The sequence below is a fragment of the Lonchura striata genome, chromosome 16, assembly GCF_046129695.1.
Source record: "Lonchura striata isolate bLonStr1 chromosome 16, bLonStr1.mat, whole genome shotgun sequence".
In the NCBI taxonomy this organism is placed as follows: domain Eukaryota; kingdom Metazoa; phylum Chordata; class Aves; order Passeriformes; family Estrildidae; genus Lonchura; species Lonchura striata.
Genome location: NC_134618.1, coordinates 16,140,311 through 16,157,144, shown reverse-complemented (window position 1 = coordinate 16,157,144; position 16,834 = coordinate 16,140,311). Strand labels below are relative to the sequence as shown.

Genomic DNA, 16,834 nt, shown 5'->3' with positions numbered 1-16,834 from the left:
TGGATCAATGTAATTTGTGAATATATCAATGTAATTTGGGAATATATAAATATCATCTGTGAAAACATCAATGTAATTTGGGAAGATATCAATGTAATCTGTGAAAGCATCAATGCAATTTGGGAAGATATCAATGTAATCTGTGAAAACATCAATGTAATTTGTGAATGTATCAATGTAATTTGTGAAGATATCAAGGTCATTTGGGAAGATACCAACAGAATTGTGAAAATACCACTAGGAATTGTCAATATCCCGGAGAAAGCATTCCCAGGATTTCTTCTCCAATGCTTCCCAGGTCCAAAGTTCCTGCAAACGCTGATTAGTTCCAGCCCTGCAGCTGATTAATCACTGCCTCCCCTCAGTGCTGCAGCTCTTGTCAACATTGCAGGGCTTTGTCCGGGGCTGATTTCCAGCATCATCCACTTAATCTGAGCCCTTCCCGCACACGGCTCATCCCCGGAGCTCCACCTTGGGCTGGAGCCTCTCCCAGCTCCAGGAGTGAGAACGAGTGGCCAAAAAGTGGGGACAAAGTGGGGACAAAGTGGGGACAAAGTGGGGACAGGAGCGCGGGTGGGACAGAGATGGGGAGGAGGTGGGGGGGCTTTGAGGGGAGATGGAGGCAGATCCTTCCCAGGTAGGGTGAAATGGGAAGAGAGAGGGGAAAAGACGGGGAAAGAGGGAAAATAGCGGGGAAAAGGGGGAAAGAAGGGAGAAGAAGAGGAAAGAAAGGAAAAGAGGGGGAAAGAAGGGAAAATAAGGGAAAAGAGGAGGAAATAAGGGAAAAGAGGGAGAAAGAAGGGTAAAGAGGGGAAAATAGGGGGAAAGAAGGGTTAAGAGGGGAAAATAGGAAGAAAGAGGGGGAAAGAAGGGAAAAGAGGGGAAAAGTCCTGGCACAGGAAAAGTGTGGATCCTCATCCTTGGTGCTTTTTGATGCTCATCCAGGTGAAGCCCTGGAATTTCCTCCTCAGCTTGCGCCTCTTTTGGGGCTGGGTTAGGGAGCTGCAGGGTCTCTTCAGACTTGTCCTAGTGTGACACAGGGCTTTTCAATTTCCCACAACATTCCAAACCTCTGGAAGCTCCACAATGTGCATCTGAGCCACCAGGATCAGGATGAGAACCCTAGAAGAGGCGAGACTTCCCTCACCTCCTCTTTGTCCTCCCCTTCCATCCACAGGAGCCTGGCATCAACCCCCGTCCAATCTGGGGCTTTCTGGAACGAAATTTTGGCATCACAGACCTGGATTCACTCGCCAGATCCCATCCATCCCGTCTCCCCCTCACTCTGAATTTGGGAAGCTGCACAGCCCCACGTCCCCTCCCTCCAGAGCTTCCCGGAGCGCGAGGGAGGAGGGAGCTTCTGCTTGGAACTTCAGCCTCCCCATTAGGAGCGAGCGGGAAGCATTTGCTGGTGGGAGAATGTTCCCGGTGACAGGTCCTAAAATAATTGTGGAGGTGACATGAGTGAGCGACACCGATAATGAACGCGAGTTGGTGGAGCTGCCATCATTTTCTGCAGAGCTCTGTGGTCCCCAAGGAGGCTCTGCCGCCCCCGCCGGGCCTAATTTAAGAGAAAGTTTGGGAGTTTGACTTCACCCTGAGCGGAGCCGCGGTGCTCCAACTTTTCCCGTGCCTCTGGTGGAAGATAAACGTTAACTCTTGGCTGCTTGAGGGTTGGGATTTGATTTCCAGCTCTTTCTCAGCCCTTTGGGAAAGCGTAACTCCATGGCGACTCAGTGTCCCAAAACAACGTGCCCAGTGTGGTGTCCTCACCCATCGGGATGATCCCAAAGGAGTTCAGACCTTTTTAGCAGGAGATCAGGGATTGGGAAAGAGCAAATGTCACTTCCAAAGGGGCCTTTTGCCTGTGGCTTTCAGGAAGTTATGGTACAAATGTTGGGGAAAGGATTTAGGATCAGGAAAGCTGATTGTGGCCGCAGGGCTCGAGTTTTGTCAGGATTTGGCAGTGTGTTTCAATTCCCTTGGATTTTTTCCCATCTCTGGAAATTTAGATTAAATGCTTTGGGAGGGACAAATCACTCTGGATTTGGAGCAGAGCTGAACCCTCTCTGTGAATAAATGGAGACCTTTGGGGTGTGATGGTTTAATTTAGAGGTGGCATCTGACGTTGGGCTGGGATGATCCCAGCCTCATCCACACTTGGAATCTCCCAGATTTTGGGAGCCATGAGGAATTTGGGCTGTGGGTCCAGATTTCCACCCTGGAGCCTTTGGGAAGCTCAGGATAGCAAGGGATGATTTGCTGCCTCATCACACACCGAGGAGAGAGGAATTCAGCTCCAAGTTCCTCTTGCACCAAATCCAGGTGATCCTTCTTGTTCCTCCCTTCAAATCTTCCAGTGAACTTCCACTTGTGCCTCCAGCAACAAGGATTTCCTGTGATCCCGGGGAAAAAAAAAGCTGACATTTTGCTGGGAAAATCAGCTGGATCTTCAGGAGCATCCCTTTGGGTTTTTCCATGATTTTTATATCCAGACAAGCACAGGGAGTTCCTGTTTGTGTCAATCGTGACATTCCACGGATCAGGTTAAAGAGAGGAGGAAAAGTTGGGATGAAGGGTTGGGAAGCAGCTGGAGGGAGGACACCAGAATTGCAGGATTTGGAGGACATTTCTCCTGAGTTTTCCTCCTCAATCCCTGAGATCCCTCGAGCTCCAAGTCCATTCCATGGGATGTGTCGTCCCCTCCCCATATCCAAAATCTTCCCACCACACTACTCAAATCCCTGCCAAATTCCAATTTCTGATGGGATTACCCATATTCCAACCCCTCCAGAAGTATTAAAACTTCCCAATGTTATCATTGCAGATAATTTAGCTTTCCTCTAAATTAATTAAATCACTAATTTTCTGACCCTTTATTTTTCATCTGGGAACTCACGTTCTGGAGAGAATTCCAAACTCCCTCCTACTTTTCTTTCATGCATGTTTCCTCCAGAGCATCCTAATTAATGATCATTACTTCAACGCCTCCAGATTATTGCAAATGAGTGATGCCTCCCTAATTAATAATGTCTTAATCACGTTATCAACCTTTGCCATTGCCAGACAGACTGCATGGAGAGGATTCCTTCATTTGGGAAGCTCTCCACGGAAATGATGGATGGTTTGGAAGGAATCCCTCTGTGTTTGACACGTGTTTTTCCCCATGTTTATCCCAAACACCCATTCCGAGATAACGTTATCAGCAAAGGCCTTATCAGGGCAGATTTCCTTCGTTTATCACCTGCTCTAGGTGTCAGGGTTAACAGGGTTGGGAATCCTTGGATTTGCTCTCCTTCACCTGGGATAATTGCAATTAAAACATTGATTGTTTTAATCTGCTGCAGATAAGGAGCGACATCCACACGGGGCTGGCATCTCCAGGCCCCCATTCCAGAAGGTTTTTCAGCGCAAATCTGGGAAATATTACAGAACTTTATTCCCCTCTAGTGGCACAGCCACAAAAATCCAGCTGAATATCCAAACTGCTCCTTCCTCAGGGATTGGAATTTTTTTATTGCTTTGCTTCCCAGTCCAACTATCCAGGTGGTGTTTGGTCGTTAAATTGATTTTTGATACATCGAGGGAGGAGGAGAGATTTCTAGCTGCTGCTTTTTCCAGGATGGGAATGGGGATCACAACACGTTTTCCTGGAAGAGATTCACCTGTTACTCACCACAGGATAAAATCAGGAATTATTTGGAGTTTGAGAAGCAGAACTGCTGGGAAGAGGAGCATCTTGGGAGAGTCGGCATCACCTGCCTCCCAATCCCTGCATGGAAAAATGGGATTGAGGGGCTCAATCCCGTTTTTTAGAGGGGATTATTCCTAGTGGAATTTGTTAGAGGGGAACTGTTCTGGGGTTGATGTGACTTTTTATCCTGCAGGAGAAGGAGGCTGAGCCCATCTGGGTTTCCACATGGTGAGACTGGGATCCAGGGCTGGGAATACTCCTGGAATGCCCAGCTGGGCCACTTTGGATGGGTTCACCCTCTAAAGCAAACCTGGAAAATGAGAGAGATGTGGAAACCCAACAGAGATGGGAGAGAAGGAATAACATCCGTGGGAAAATCCTGATATCTGTGAAATGCAAAATATTCCTCTTTTTTAAGCCTTTGTGGCAATTTTAGTTGACTCCAGATTTCCCCAATTTCCAGCTTTGGATTTGATTCCTCCAGGCAAAGTGGAAGAAGGAAGCTCCTGGCACCTCGATTCCCTTGGGAAGAAAAAACAAATAAAATCCACTTTTTATCTCCAGCACTCACTGAAGACATCTTTTAAAAAATTAATAAATGATGGAATTAACAACAGAATTTCCTTCAGAGTTGTTTTCCTAAAATGCACGAGTGGCCTCTAGTGGTGTCATCTCCTGAGCTGTCCTTCCCAGGATATGAAAAACAAGGGATTTGACTTATTAATTAGCAATAAATAATTAGTATCAGACTTACTAATTAGTAACAAAACATAATTAGAAAATTTAAGAACTCTTTTGGGAACTCAGCCCTCTTTCCCCAATAGTTTTTCTGCTCCTTATCAATCCTGATCTTCCCAAGCCAAACTTACATCAAAAATTAGACTGAAAAGAGGCAAATTTTAAATTGGCATTATTTGGTACATTTGATGCTCTTACAATGGGAGATAAAGATAATTCTGAATATTTTGTATAATTAATTAAGACTTGGAATGAAGTTTTGTTTGGGGCCTGGTTTGGGATCTGGTTTTGGGCTGGTTTTGGTATCTGGTTTGGGGCTGGTTTTGGGATCTGGTTTTGGTCTGGTTTGGGATCTGGTTTTGGGCTGGTTTTGGCCTGGTTTTAGTCTAGTTTGGGGGTCTGGTTTAGGTCTGGTTTTGGTCTGGTTTGGGGTCTGGTTTTGGCCTGGTTTGGGGCTTGGTTTGGGGTCTGGGTTTGGTCTGGTTTAGGGCTAGTTTGGAGTTTAGTTTTGGCCTGGTTTTGGTCTGGTTTGGGATCTGGCTTGTTGTCGTTTTTGGGATCATCTCCAGGCCCCTGCTGCAGAATTTTCATGCAGCACTTACTGAGAGCAAATTAAAACCATTTTTTCCCAGGATAAATCCACACATCCCACATTTTGTCCCCTCAGGAGCACTCCAAGCTGGACTCTCCTTCTCCCACCAGTGGCTTTTGATTCCCACCTGAATAAATTATTTTAAAGCATTAAAAACCACTTTTGGGAGTGGTGATCATCGCCAGCTCTCTCCAAAGCTGTGCCAATCACTCCGGGGGATTATTTGGATTATTCCTGGTTTATTTCCCTCTTTTTGCTGCCAATTTCAGCCCCTGCTTCGTGCCTGGCAGTTCTCAGGTTCAGTGGGAAGGAAAAGGATAATAAATAACTGTGCCAAAAAAAGACAATGGTTTTGAGCTGCTCTGGAAGTTTGGGTAAAGCAGCAAATCCCACAAATTCCCTTTCAAAACTGAGGGGAAAGGGTCGAGTGAGGATGGTGTTTCCTGGAGAGGGTTTATCAGGAATAGACCTTGCACAAAAAGCATCACTTATTTCTAGTGAGAGTCTTTCAATCACGGGGATAAAAATGTGGGAAGAGGAATGGCATAGAAATCCTTTCTGGATTTCTAGAAATGTTTGGATCTGGCTGTAGGGGCTGAAAATTGGAACTTTTTGCCCTGAGGATGGATCTATACAATGGAAAATCCAATGGTTATGTTGTGCTGCTCCTTGTTCCTCGCATATTCCTGTGTCACAGGGAATGGCTCTGCCCAAAACAGGGCAAACCCAGCCCAGCCATCTTCAGGAGAATCCTAGGAATGATGGCAAAAACCTCCTGGGAATGATGGCAAAAACTCATGGGAATTATGGCAAAAACCTCCTGGGAATGATGGCAAACACATCCCGGGAATTATGGCAAAAACCTCCTGGGAGTTATGGCAAAAACCTCCTGGGAATTATGGCAAAAACCTCCTGGGAATTATGGCAAAATCCAACTGGGAATTATGCTTGGGAATTATAGCAAAAACCTCCTGGGAATTATGGCAAACACATCCTGGGAGTGATGGCAAAAACCTCCTGGGACTGATGGCAAAAACCTCCTGGGAATGATGGCAAAAACCTCCTGGGAATGATGGCAAAAAGCTCATGGGAATTATGCTTGGGAATTATAGCAAAAACCTCCTGGGAATTATGGCAAAAACCTCCTGGGAGTTATGGAAAAAAACCTGCTGGGAATGATGACCAAAACGTCCTGGGAATGATGGTAAAACCCCCCTGGGAATAATGCCCAAAACCTTCCTAAAGTAGCAGGGCTGTGGAGGAATAGTGGGAATTCATGGGCAAGCTCTGCTCCGGACCAGGCAGGAGGAGGAATTTCCCTTAGGAAAGCACAAGATTCCATTTTCTATGGAATAGGAATGTTTGGGTTGACGGGGACCTTAAAACCCACCCAGTTCCAACACCAACACCTCCCAGGCTGCTCCAAGCCCCGTCCAGCCTGGCCTGGAACACTTCCAGGGATGAAGCAGCCACAGCTTCGCTGGGAATCTGTGCCTGCCCACCTCAGTGTAAAAAAAAAAATAAAATCTCTTAATATCTCATCGAAATCAACCCATTTTTAGGTCAAACCCATTCCCCGTTGTCCTGTCAAGAATTCCTATTTTTGGAGCTGCAGGACAAGGTGTCCTTGGTGCCGGCAGTGACTCGTGGCAGGGCAAGCTGTGTCCTCCCCGTGCTCCTCCAGGCGTGGCCCTTTCCTCAGGAGCACAATGATCTTCCCCGACCTTCCAGCTCAAGCTGTTCCCACAAAAAAATGGAGCTCCAGCTGCTCCACAAAATCCCTTTTGCACCGAGCCTTGCAGTTGGTTTGGGAAAGTTGCCCGGGAAAAGCTCCTTCACGAGCTCAGCTCAGAGCCTTTCCGAATTCTTGGTCCTGTCAGGAATTTAAAACAGGAAAAAAGGAAATGTAAAATCTTTGGGTTCCCAGCTGGAACTCTGTCCCTCATTCCTTAGGATAATCCTACAAATCCCAACTAGAATTGTGTCCCTCATTCCCTGGGATAATCCCACAGCTCCTGTTGGAATTGTGTCCCTCATTCCCTGGGATAATCCCACAGCTCCTGTTGGAATTGTGTCCCTCATTCCCTGGGATAATCCTACAAATCCCAACTAGAATTGTGTCCCTCATTCCCTGGGATAATCCCAGACCTCCCATTGGAATTGTGTCCCTCATTCCCCATCCTCCAGACACGAGCCTGGGTTCATTCTGAGGTGTCCAAATATTCCTTTCCCCAGGGGAATATTCCCAATTTTCTCAGCCTCTTCTCTCCTACCTGGATATTGTTGAATTCCCCCTTTTTAGGACTCCCTATTCCTCATTTTTCTGCTGATTTTTGACTTTTTCTTCTCCCACAGGGACAAAATCCAAGATCTATAAATCCACTGTGTAAACAGGAATATCCTTCTCTGAATGGGATTATTATTCCCAAAAAGCAAACTGTCATTCCAAGAGGCAAAATCCTGTTTATTCTGGAGACGTCAGCACTGCTTGCATAAAATCCAGACTAAATTAAAAGCTCCCATTTGGACCATTCCTGGACAGTTTGGGACCAGTTTTCCAGGATTTCAGACCCCCAAATTCTCTTTTTTTTTTCCCAGTTTAGTCCCTGTTTTCCTGTCCATGTGTGGAAACTCCCGGCAGCAGCGTCACCTCCTGTGGAAGCAGAGCTGTGCCCACTGGAATTCCAGATTTTTGTGGCCTTGGAGAACTTGGAGGAGCTGGGATTCAGAGGGTGCCCCATGGAGAGCTGGATCCTGCTCAGGATCACACCAGGACAGCAGGAAAACTTTTCTTTAAATAAAAATATTTTCATTAATAAAAAACATTTTCTTTATAAAAACATTTTATTTATAAAACTATTCACTCATAAAATATTTTCCTTATAAAAATATTTTTATTTTCAATTTTTGAATTTATTTCTATTCAAAAATCCTTTTTTTTTAATTGAAAAAAATCATCACTTGCTCATTTCATTAAACTCCACCAATTCCAAACCATTCCTGACAAAACTCATCCACCAAGGATATTTTTTCCCTTATTTATCCCAGCTCCACCCATGGATTTAAAGGTTGTTTTCCTTCTTTTATTTGGAAAAGCTGTTCCAAAGCTGGGTCAGCTTTTCCATGGAAACAGCCCCGCCTCTGCTGCAGGGCTCAGAGCTGTGGGGAGCACTGGGAGCACTGGGAATTTCTGGGAGCTCTGATGGATCAGGAAAACTCCAGGGAAGAGAAATTTAAACTTGGAATGGGAAAGGCAGAGAGGGAAAAAACTCCCCTTTCCCTCCTGGTGTTCCCAGGCTGATCCAAAATTCCCTTTTCTTTCTCTTCCCTGCCAAAGGAATGATGCTGGAGCTGCCATGGGATACATGGATCTTCCAGCCCTGCTGCAATTTATGGGAAGCAGTTGGAAACAGGGAAAAGGAAAAGGAAAAGGAAAAGGAAAAGGAAAAGGAAAAGGAAAAGGAAAAGGAAAAGGAAAAGGAAAAGGAAAAGGAAAAGGAAAAGGAAAAGGAAAAGGAAAAGGAAAAGGAAAAGGAAAAGGAAAAGGAATGGGAAAAATAAATTCAGAGTCCAAAATTACTTTAACTAAATCCCCAAAGTGTTTTTCCCCGGGAAGTGACCGAGGCTAAAAAAGTGTGGGCACGAAAATCATGGAATTCTGGAATGTTTGGGTTCAAGCTGATCCAGGGCCATGGGCAGGGACAATTCCCACCATCCCAGGCTGCTCCAAGCCCTGTCCAGCCTGGCCTTGGACACTCCCAGGGATCCAGGGGCAGCCACAGCTTCTCTGGGAAATCCATTCCAGCCTCTCCCAGAGAAGAATTCCTTCCCAATATCCCATCTGCATCTCCCCTCTTTCACCGCAAAGCCATTCCTGCTTTTCCAGCTCATGCAGGAATCCCTGAGATTTTATTGTGGCTTTGTTGTTTCCTTTTTTCCCTTTCTCCTGCTTCAAAAGAGGCCGAAAACTCCTAAAGAAAAATTCTTTCCATGTGATCCCAGCACTTTCCCTCTTGGCTGGAACTCTGGATGTGGTTTTGGGTTCTGTGGTGGAGTTTTTTTTTTTTAATCCCAATTTTTTTCAGTTTTTATTTCCATCCCTGGGAGAGGCCCTGCAGAATTCCAGACTGGCAGAGAACCCCGAGGAAACCGGAGCGGCGCAAAGGCACAGGAGCCCGGCACAAGTTGGTGCAAGCAAAGAAAACCAGGGAAAAAAATTCCTTTTGCCAAGGTTCCCTAAGGATCCAGCCTGAATTTCCGTGTTTCTCTTGGATCCCAGCACGGAAGCTGCAGCAGCAGCAGCTGAGGAACAGCAGGGGAAGGAAAATCCAGGGATCCTGAGGGACCAGGTGAGTTCCAGGGATCGGGATAAAGGGATGGGATCCCCTGTGGGAACAGAGCATTCCCACCGCGCTGAGCGGATTCCTTGGGAAAAGCAGGAATGGCGGGTTTGGAAGCGCTGCGCTGGCTTTGATTTGTCCCGGCTCAAATTCCCTGTCCCGTTATCCACCCTGCAGAGCCCGGGACGGAGCTTTTCCCAGCGGGATGGGGATGGAAGGAAGGGAGGAGCCGCTTCCCGGAGTCTCCACAGGCGCGGAAACTTCCAGGGAATTGCGCTTCTCCAGCCCTTTGGAATGTGCTGCCCGCTCCGGGATGAGAGCGTGGCCGGGCGGGATCCAGGCACAGCATCCTGGGGGGGAAATCCCAAATTCTCGCTGAATTCCCAGCATTGGCAAATCCCGGGAAAGCTGCTTTTCCATCGGGAAGGGCGAAGGAGGGATCGGTGCCCGCCGCTTCCATCAGGGGCGTTTGTCCTGCGGGAGCAGCTGCCCTGGGAATGACTTTTACTGTAATTCCTGCTGAATCACCGCCGGGGCTGGCTCGGGAGCCGGGAATTCTGCCAGGGAGCCGCCCAGCCTGGAGCGGGGACAATTCCAGGACACTGCGGGAGTCAGAGGTGCGGGCAGGGACACGGAGGGACAGAGGGAAGAGCTGCTCCTTGGGAATGAGGAACATCCTCCTGCTCCCTGTCCCAGTGAAATTCTGGGATAAAGAGAATGGAAAAGGGGAAAAGCTGTTCCTTTAGGAATCACAAACTTCCTCCTGTTCCCTGTCCCAGTGCAGGGTGGAATCCTGGGATAAAGAGAATGGAAAAGGGAAAAGCCATTCTCTTGGGAATCACAGACATCCTCCTGCTCCCTGTCCCAGTGCAGGGTGAAATCCTCGGATAAGGAGAAGGAAAAAGGGAAAAGTTCTTCCTTTGGGAATCACTAACATCCTCCTGTTCCCTGTCCCAGTGCAGGGTGGAATCCTGGGATAGGAAATGGAAGAGGGGAAAATCTGTTCCTTTAGGAATCACAAACTTCCTCCTGCTTCCTGTACCAGTAAAATTCTGGGATAAAGAGAATGGAAAAGGGAAAAGCTGTTCCTTTAGGAATCACAAACTTCCTCCTGTTCCCTGTCCCAGTGCAGGGTGGAATCCTGGGATAAAGAGAATGGAAAAGGAGAAAAGCTGTTCCCTTGGGAATCACAAACATCCTCCTGCTCCCTGTCCATGTTCCCTTGGGAATCACAAACATCCTCCTGCTAGGGCAGGGTGGAACCTTGGGAATTTGCAGGAATCCAGGTGCACGGGAGCATTTCCATGCAGGCACAGCCTCTCCCGCAGTTCCCCCCATGGAATTGTGTTAAATCCATCCAATCCCCCGGGGGTGCAGGGATATTTCCTTGGGAACCTCGTCTCTTCCCATTCCTGCTGAATTCCTGCTGAATTCCCAGCAGGTGAGCACCCCAGTGGCTGCTGCTCAGGGAATCACCCGCACTGGAAACAGACCCAGGCTCAAAAAAGCACCAGAAAATGAAAAATAAACTGGATAAATGGAAAAGGAGCTGCAAATTCCCAGACAAATGTTCACCAGCTCCACTCCTGGATCTCTCCAAGGCTGGATCCTGTTTTTCCCTCCATTCCTGCCTCTCTCAGAGCTCCAGCAGCACGTCCAGCCCCTCTTCTCCATCATCCCAGGGTTGGATAAACACCCCGGACAAGGACCTCGCTCATCCTCCAACCACAACACACAGTGGGAATTCCTAACCCGCTTCCTTTTTGGGATGCAAATATTCCTGCCTGGGAGTTCTCAAATCCCAAATTCTGCCACAGCCCGGCTCCTGAAGGATCTCCGGGATATTTTGACAGGAGCTGCCGGAGCTCGGCACCGGAATCCAGCAGCATTTTCCTTGGAAAACACACAAAAACCTCCACCGCAAGGAGCTTCCCACTAAGAAATTTTAGATCCTCCTGGGGAAAAAAACAAAACCAATTTTCCAAGAGGAAGTGCAATGTTGGACAATCCCAGCCCTGAGGATGCCTCGTTTCCTGCTGCTCCCGATCCAAGGAGCTCCGGAGCCGTGAGGAGCTTCAGGCTGGAGAGGAAATCAAAGGTAAAAAGGCACAACTGGAATATTTTCCATATTTCTGGAATGGTGCTGAGAATTGGGGCCGGCACACCCGTGAGTTTTCCATGGAGGTTTTGGGTTTAACTGTGGGGTTTTAATCAAGGTTTGTCCAAATTAAAAGTAGCAATGCCTGGCGTTCTCCATGAATTTAAAGCAAGGATGTTCATGGATTTCTTTTCCAAGTAAAGCCTTAGGAATAACAGGATGGAAAATATCAGCCGGAATTCAGAGTGTGGCTCAGGGAATCCCAGCATTCCTGAGGTTGGAAAAGCCCTCCAACACCATCAAATCCATCCTGGGCTGGTTTTTAGGATTTTCTGCCCATTTAATCTTCCTGAGTTTCCATTCCCGGTTGGAAACTCAAAGATGGCTTTAAAAATTAATGGAAATTAAAAAGGATTTAATTACATGGAATTCAAGCCATGAATGCTGATGGAAAAGGGGGATTGATCCCTCCTCCAGCTGCCACTGGGATGAGGTACAATTACAAATCCAAAAGTGTTTCCAGTCCTGATGGATTTCAGGAAAGAACATTCCCTGCTCTCATGGGGGAAGTCATGATTTTCCTGCTAATAGGGATTTCTTGGATTTCCAGGAAGCTGGAAAGGTGTGACTGACACTTCTTCCGCAGCAGGGAAGAATGGGAAGAAAACATTTCCCAGGAATGCTGGTCCAATCCCACTCCTGAAAGGTTTTTCCTCTTTTCCCCTCCTTGGCTCATTTTATTCCCAGGGAAGCAGCTCCAAGGCTGGAAGTTCTCCCTCTTGGTGTCCACAGAGTGATATCCATGAAATCCATGGATCCTGGATTTCCAATGGAATCCAGAACCCCCTTCCCGACCTATTCCAGGAATTCCAGCTGGTGGAAGAGGAGCCATCCCCAGCCCAGGGTCAGCCCGAGTCCATCTCACTAATTGGACTTTGGAGAAGATCCACGGAGGCATCGATCCAAGAAATCTGTCCTGGATGAGGCTCCACGGCAATCAGTGGAATGACACTAATTACACATGGAATGGGAATGAGTGGCCAAGCTCCAGCTCCAATCCTTCCCTGGGAACAGGTCAGTGAGGAGCCAGAGAAAATTCCTCTTCTTTTCACCTGTTCCTAGGGAGGGATTGGAGCTGATTCTGGGAGAAATCCAGGGAAAAAAATGCTTTAGATATGGAAAATAGAGGAATTTTCTCTGGCTCCTCGCTGACCTGCTCCTAGAGAAGGTTTGAGCTGAATCTGGGAGAAATCCAGGGAAAAAATTGCCTCAGATGGAGAAAAAAGAGGAATTTTCTCCCTGGATTTCTCCCAGAATCAGCTCAAATTTTTGTTAGGAACAGGTAAATGAGGAGCCAGAGAAAATTCCTCTTTTTTCCCTATGTGAAGCATTTTTCCCCCTGGATTTCTCCCAGTATCAGATGAAAATCAGACAGATGAAAATCTAACAAAGGATTCCCAAACCCCAGGGTTGTGCCAAGCAAACCCAGTTTGATGCAACTCTTTGGGTTTCAATTCCCCACATGGAAAAATCAAGCTGGAAAATACACACAGGAATCCTGACTGGAAGAGAATATGGGAATGGATAAACCATGGAAAGAGGCTGACGAATAACATTTAAAGATAAAAATGATTTTGATTTCTTTTGGTTTTTCTTCTGGGCTTTTCCTCCCCCTCAAAAAAAACCAAAAAAAACAAAAAAAAATCAGGTTTTGGCTCTATATTTAAATAAAATTCCATATCTTACCCTTCATTTTGAATTTTTTTAGGATGCCAAGGCACCAAACAAACCAACAGAGCATCACTTTTGTCTTTTCCCCAGAAATTTCCCGTGGTGGTTGTTCCAAGAATTTTTCCAGCAGAGCTTCTGCTCCCAGCAGGTTTTGTTTGGCTTGGGATTTTTTTCCCCCCATCCTTCTGTTGACCTGGTGTCTCTCAGCAGCTGTCACAGGTGATGCCAGCCAGGAATCGCCTTTTCCAGCGCTCCGAGGGTCACCGTTCCCACCCGGAGTCTCCCGGTGCCACCCCGGGATCCGTTAATCATTAACCCCAAGGAAAGCACTCGCCAGGTGGCCCTGATTGGGATCGCCCCGTTAATGGTTTGTGTTCCTTCTCCTCTCCAGCTGCTCCGGAGGATGGGCGCCGTGATCCTGCTGCTCCTGCTGCTCCTGCTTCCCGCCGGGAACGCCGGATCCCAGCCGGGCCAGGCGCTGCCCAGGCGGCGCCTGGCGTGCGTCAGGTGCTGCGGGCCCTCGGAGCAGCCCGTGTCCATCTTCTCCCAAAGGTCGGCCAGGATGAGCGGCCGTCCCGAATATTCCGTGCCCAAAATCCAGCCCACCATCGACATCACCATCCTCAAAGGTGGGTGCAGCTCGCTCCCGGCCTTCTCCCTGCTGCTCTTCCTTGGTGCTTCCCTACAGCAAAATTCAGCTCAAAATTCGCAGCAAGGGGTGCCCAAAAGTGCCCAAAATCAGGTCAAGGGGTGTCCAAAATGTGGTTGTGACCAAAACGAGGTCAAGGAGTGTCCAAAATGTGGTTGTGCCCAAAATCAGGTCAAGGAGTGTCCAAAATGTGGTTGTGCTCAAAACGAGGTCAAGGAGTGTCCGAAAATGTGCCCAAGCAAAAGTTGAGGGGTGCCCAAAATTTGTTTGTGCCCAAAACGAGGTCAAGGGGTGCCCAAATGTGCCCCAAAGTGCCAAAATGAGGTCAAGAAGTGTCCAAAAATGTGCCCAAGCAAAGGTGGAGAGGTGTCCAAAATGTGGTTATGCCCAAAACAAGGTTAAGGGGTGCCCAAAATGTGTTTGTGCCCAAAGGTGCCCAAAATAAGGTCAAAGGGGTGCCCAAATGTGCCCCAAAGTGCCAAAACGAGGTCAAGAAGTGTCCAAAAATGTGCCCAAGCAAAGGTGGAGGGGTGCCCAAAATGTGATTGTGCCCAAAATGTGCCCAAAATAAAATCAAGGGTCCACAAAATGTGGTCGTGCCCAAATGTGCCCAAAACAAGGTAAGAGACGCCACAAACACGGTTGTTCCCAAGAAAAGGGTCAAGGGGCACCCAAAACAAGGTCAAGGTGTGCCCAAAATGTGCCCAAGGGTCAAAGGGTGCCCGAAAGGCTGCCATGCCCAAAACGTGTCCCAAACCAGGTCAAGGGGTCCCCAAAATGGGGTGGGGCCCAAGCACGGCCCAAAGTTAATCCTGCTGGGAATTGGGAAGCTGCTGCTATCTGATCGATATTCCCAGATCAATCCTTCAGGGAATTGGGAAGCTGCTGATATCTGATTGATATTCCCAGATCAATCCTTCTGGGAATTGGGAAACTGCTGATATCTGATTGATATTCCCAGATCAATCCTTCTGGGAATGGGGAAGCTGCTGATATCTGAGCATGGATTAATCCTTTTGGGAATTGGAAAGCTGCTTATAGATAGATATAGATAAATCACGGCACTCTATCTGATCGATATTTCCAGATTAATCCTTCTGGGAATTGGGAAGCTGCTGATACCTGACTATGGATTAATCCTTCTGGAAATTGGGAAGCTGCTGCTATCTGATTGATATTCCCAGATTAATCCTTCTGGGAATTGGGAAGCAGCTGATATCTGAGCATGGATTAATCCTTTTGGGAATTGGGAAGCTGGTGCTATTTGATTGAAATTCCTGGGTTAATCCTTCAGAGGAATGGGAAGCTGCTGATATCTGATTGATATTCCCAGATTGATCCTTCTGGGAACTGGGAAGTTGCTGATATCTGAACATGGATTAATCCTTTTGGGAATTGGAAAGCTGCTTATAGATAGATATAGATAGATATAGATAGATATATATAGATAGATAGATATAGATAGATCACGGCGCTCTATCTGATCGATATTTCCAGATTAATCCTTCTGGGATTTGGGAAACTGCTGATATCTGATTGATATTCCCAGATCAATCCTTCTGGGAATGGGGAAGCTGCTGATATCTGAGCATGGATTAATCCTTTTGGGAATTGGAAAGCTGCTTATAGATAGATATAGATAAATCACGGCACTCTATCTGATCGATATTTCCAGATTAATGCTTCTGGGAATTGGGAAGCAGCTGATACCTGACTATGGATTAATCCTTCTGGGAATTGGGAAGCTGCTGATACCTGACTATGGATTAATCCTTCTGGGAACTGGGAAGCTGCTGCTATCTGATTGATATTCCCAGATTAATCCTTCTGGGAATTGGGAAGCTGCTGCCCAGGCTGGGCAAAGAGCAGCTCCTCAGCGTCTTGTCTCCAGGCCGTTCCTGGGACCTGAGCTTCCCACCCTTGCGTTTGACACGCCTTTCCCTGACCCCGGCAGGCGAGAAGGGCGAGATGGGCGAGCGGGGATTCCCTGGAGCGGCCGGGAAGGCGGGAGAGCGAGGATCCCGCGGCCTGAGTGGCCGGAAGGGCCAGAAGGGCCAGCCTGGCCCTCAGGGCCACTCCTGCAAGCAGCTCTTCGCCGCCTTCTCCGTGGGCCGCCGGAAGCCCCTGCACAGCTCCGACTACTTCCAGCACGTCACCTTCGACACGGAATTCGTCAACCTCTACCAGCACTTCAACATGTTCTCCGGGAAGTTCTTCTGCTACGTCCCGGGGATTTACTACTTCAGCCTCAACGTGCACACCTGGAATTTCAAGGAGACCTACGTGCACCTGATGAGGAACGAGGAGGCCGCGGCCATCCTGTACGCCCAGCCCAGCGACAGGAGCATCATGCAGAGCCAGAGCCTGATGCTGGATCTGCAGGAAGGGGATGAGGTTTGGATCAGGATGTTCAAGAGGGAGAGGGAAAACGCCATTTATAGCGAGGAGTCGGATGTTTACATCGTCTTCAACGGGCACCTGATCAAACCCGCCCTGGAGTAGGAGCTCCTCGGCTCCGGGGAAAAGCTCTGGGTCATCCAGCAGGGTTTTCCCTCTTGGAGTGCATCTTGAATTCCATCTGGAATGGTTGTAGCCCTGGAAGAGTTGTTTTTCCGCATCTGTGTGGATCCAAGCCGCGCGAGAATTCCGGAAGGTTCCCAGCTCCCTTTGTGGCCCCTCAGGCGCATCCCTGGAGTTTGTCCATTTGACAGCAAAAATTTCCCTTCTTTCTCTTGCATCTCCCATTCCATTTGGAATATTGGCAGCCCTTGGAAGGGTGGTTTTTCCACTCATTTATGGATGGAGGAAACTGTTCCAACTGCACAAGAATTCCAGAAGTTTTCCAACTCCCTGGAACATCCCTGAAGAGTTGCCAACTTGACAGCAAAAAATTTCCTCCTTTCCCTGCATCTCCCATTCCATTTGGAATATTGGCAGCCCTTGGAAGGGTGTTTTTCCACCCCTGTATGGATAAAGGTGACTGTTCCACCTG

At 47.7% G+C, this 16,834-nt stretch overlaps 1 protein-coding gene across 2 annotated transcripts; it reads left to right on the top strand.

Moving 5' to 3' along the window:
- The first annotated feature begins 9,203 nt into the window (after nt 1-9,203).
- C1QTNF8 (C1q and TNF related 8) lies at nt 9,204-16,578 on the top strand. 2 transcript variants are annotated; one of them, XM_021550586.2, is made up of 3 exons: nt 9,204-9,373; nt 13,585-13,822; nt 15,797-16,578. In XM_021550586.2, exons 2-3 carry the CDS (start codon nt 13,597-13,599, stop codon nt 16,342-16,344), a joined length of 774 nt encoding a protein of 257 aa, XP_021406261.2. In that variant the 5' UTR covers nt 9,204-9,373; nt 13,585-13,596; the 3' UTR covers nt 16,345-16,578. The 2 variants fall into 2 exon arrangements, with proteins under 2 accessions (XP_021406261.2, XP_021406252.2); XM_021550577.3 differs by lacking the exon at nt 9,204-9,373 and adding an exon at nt 11,333-11,462.
- Nucleotides 16,579-16,834: the final 256 nt, after the last annotated feature.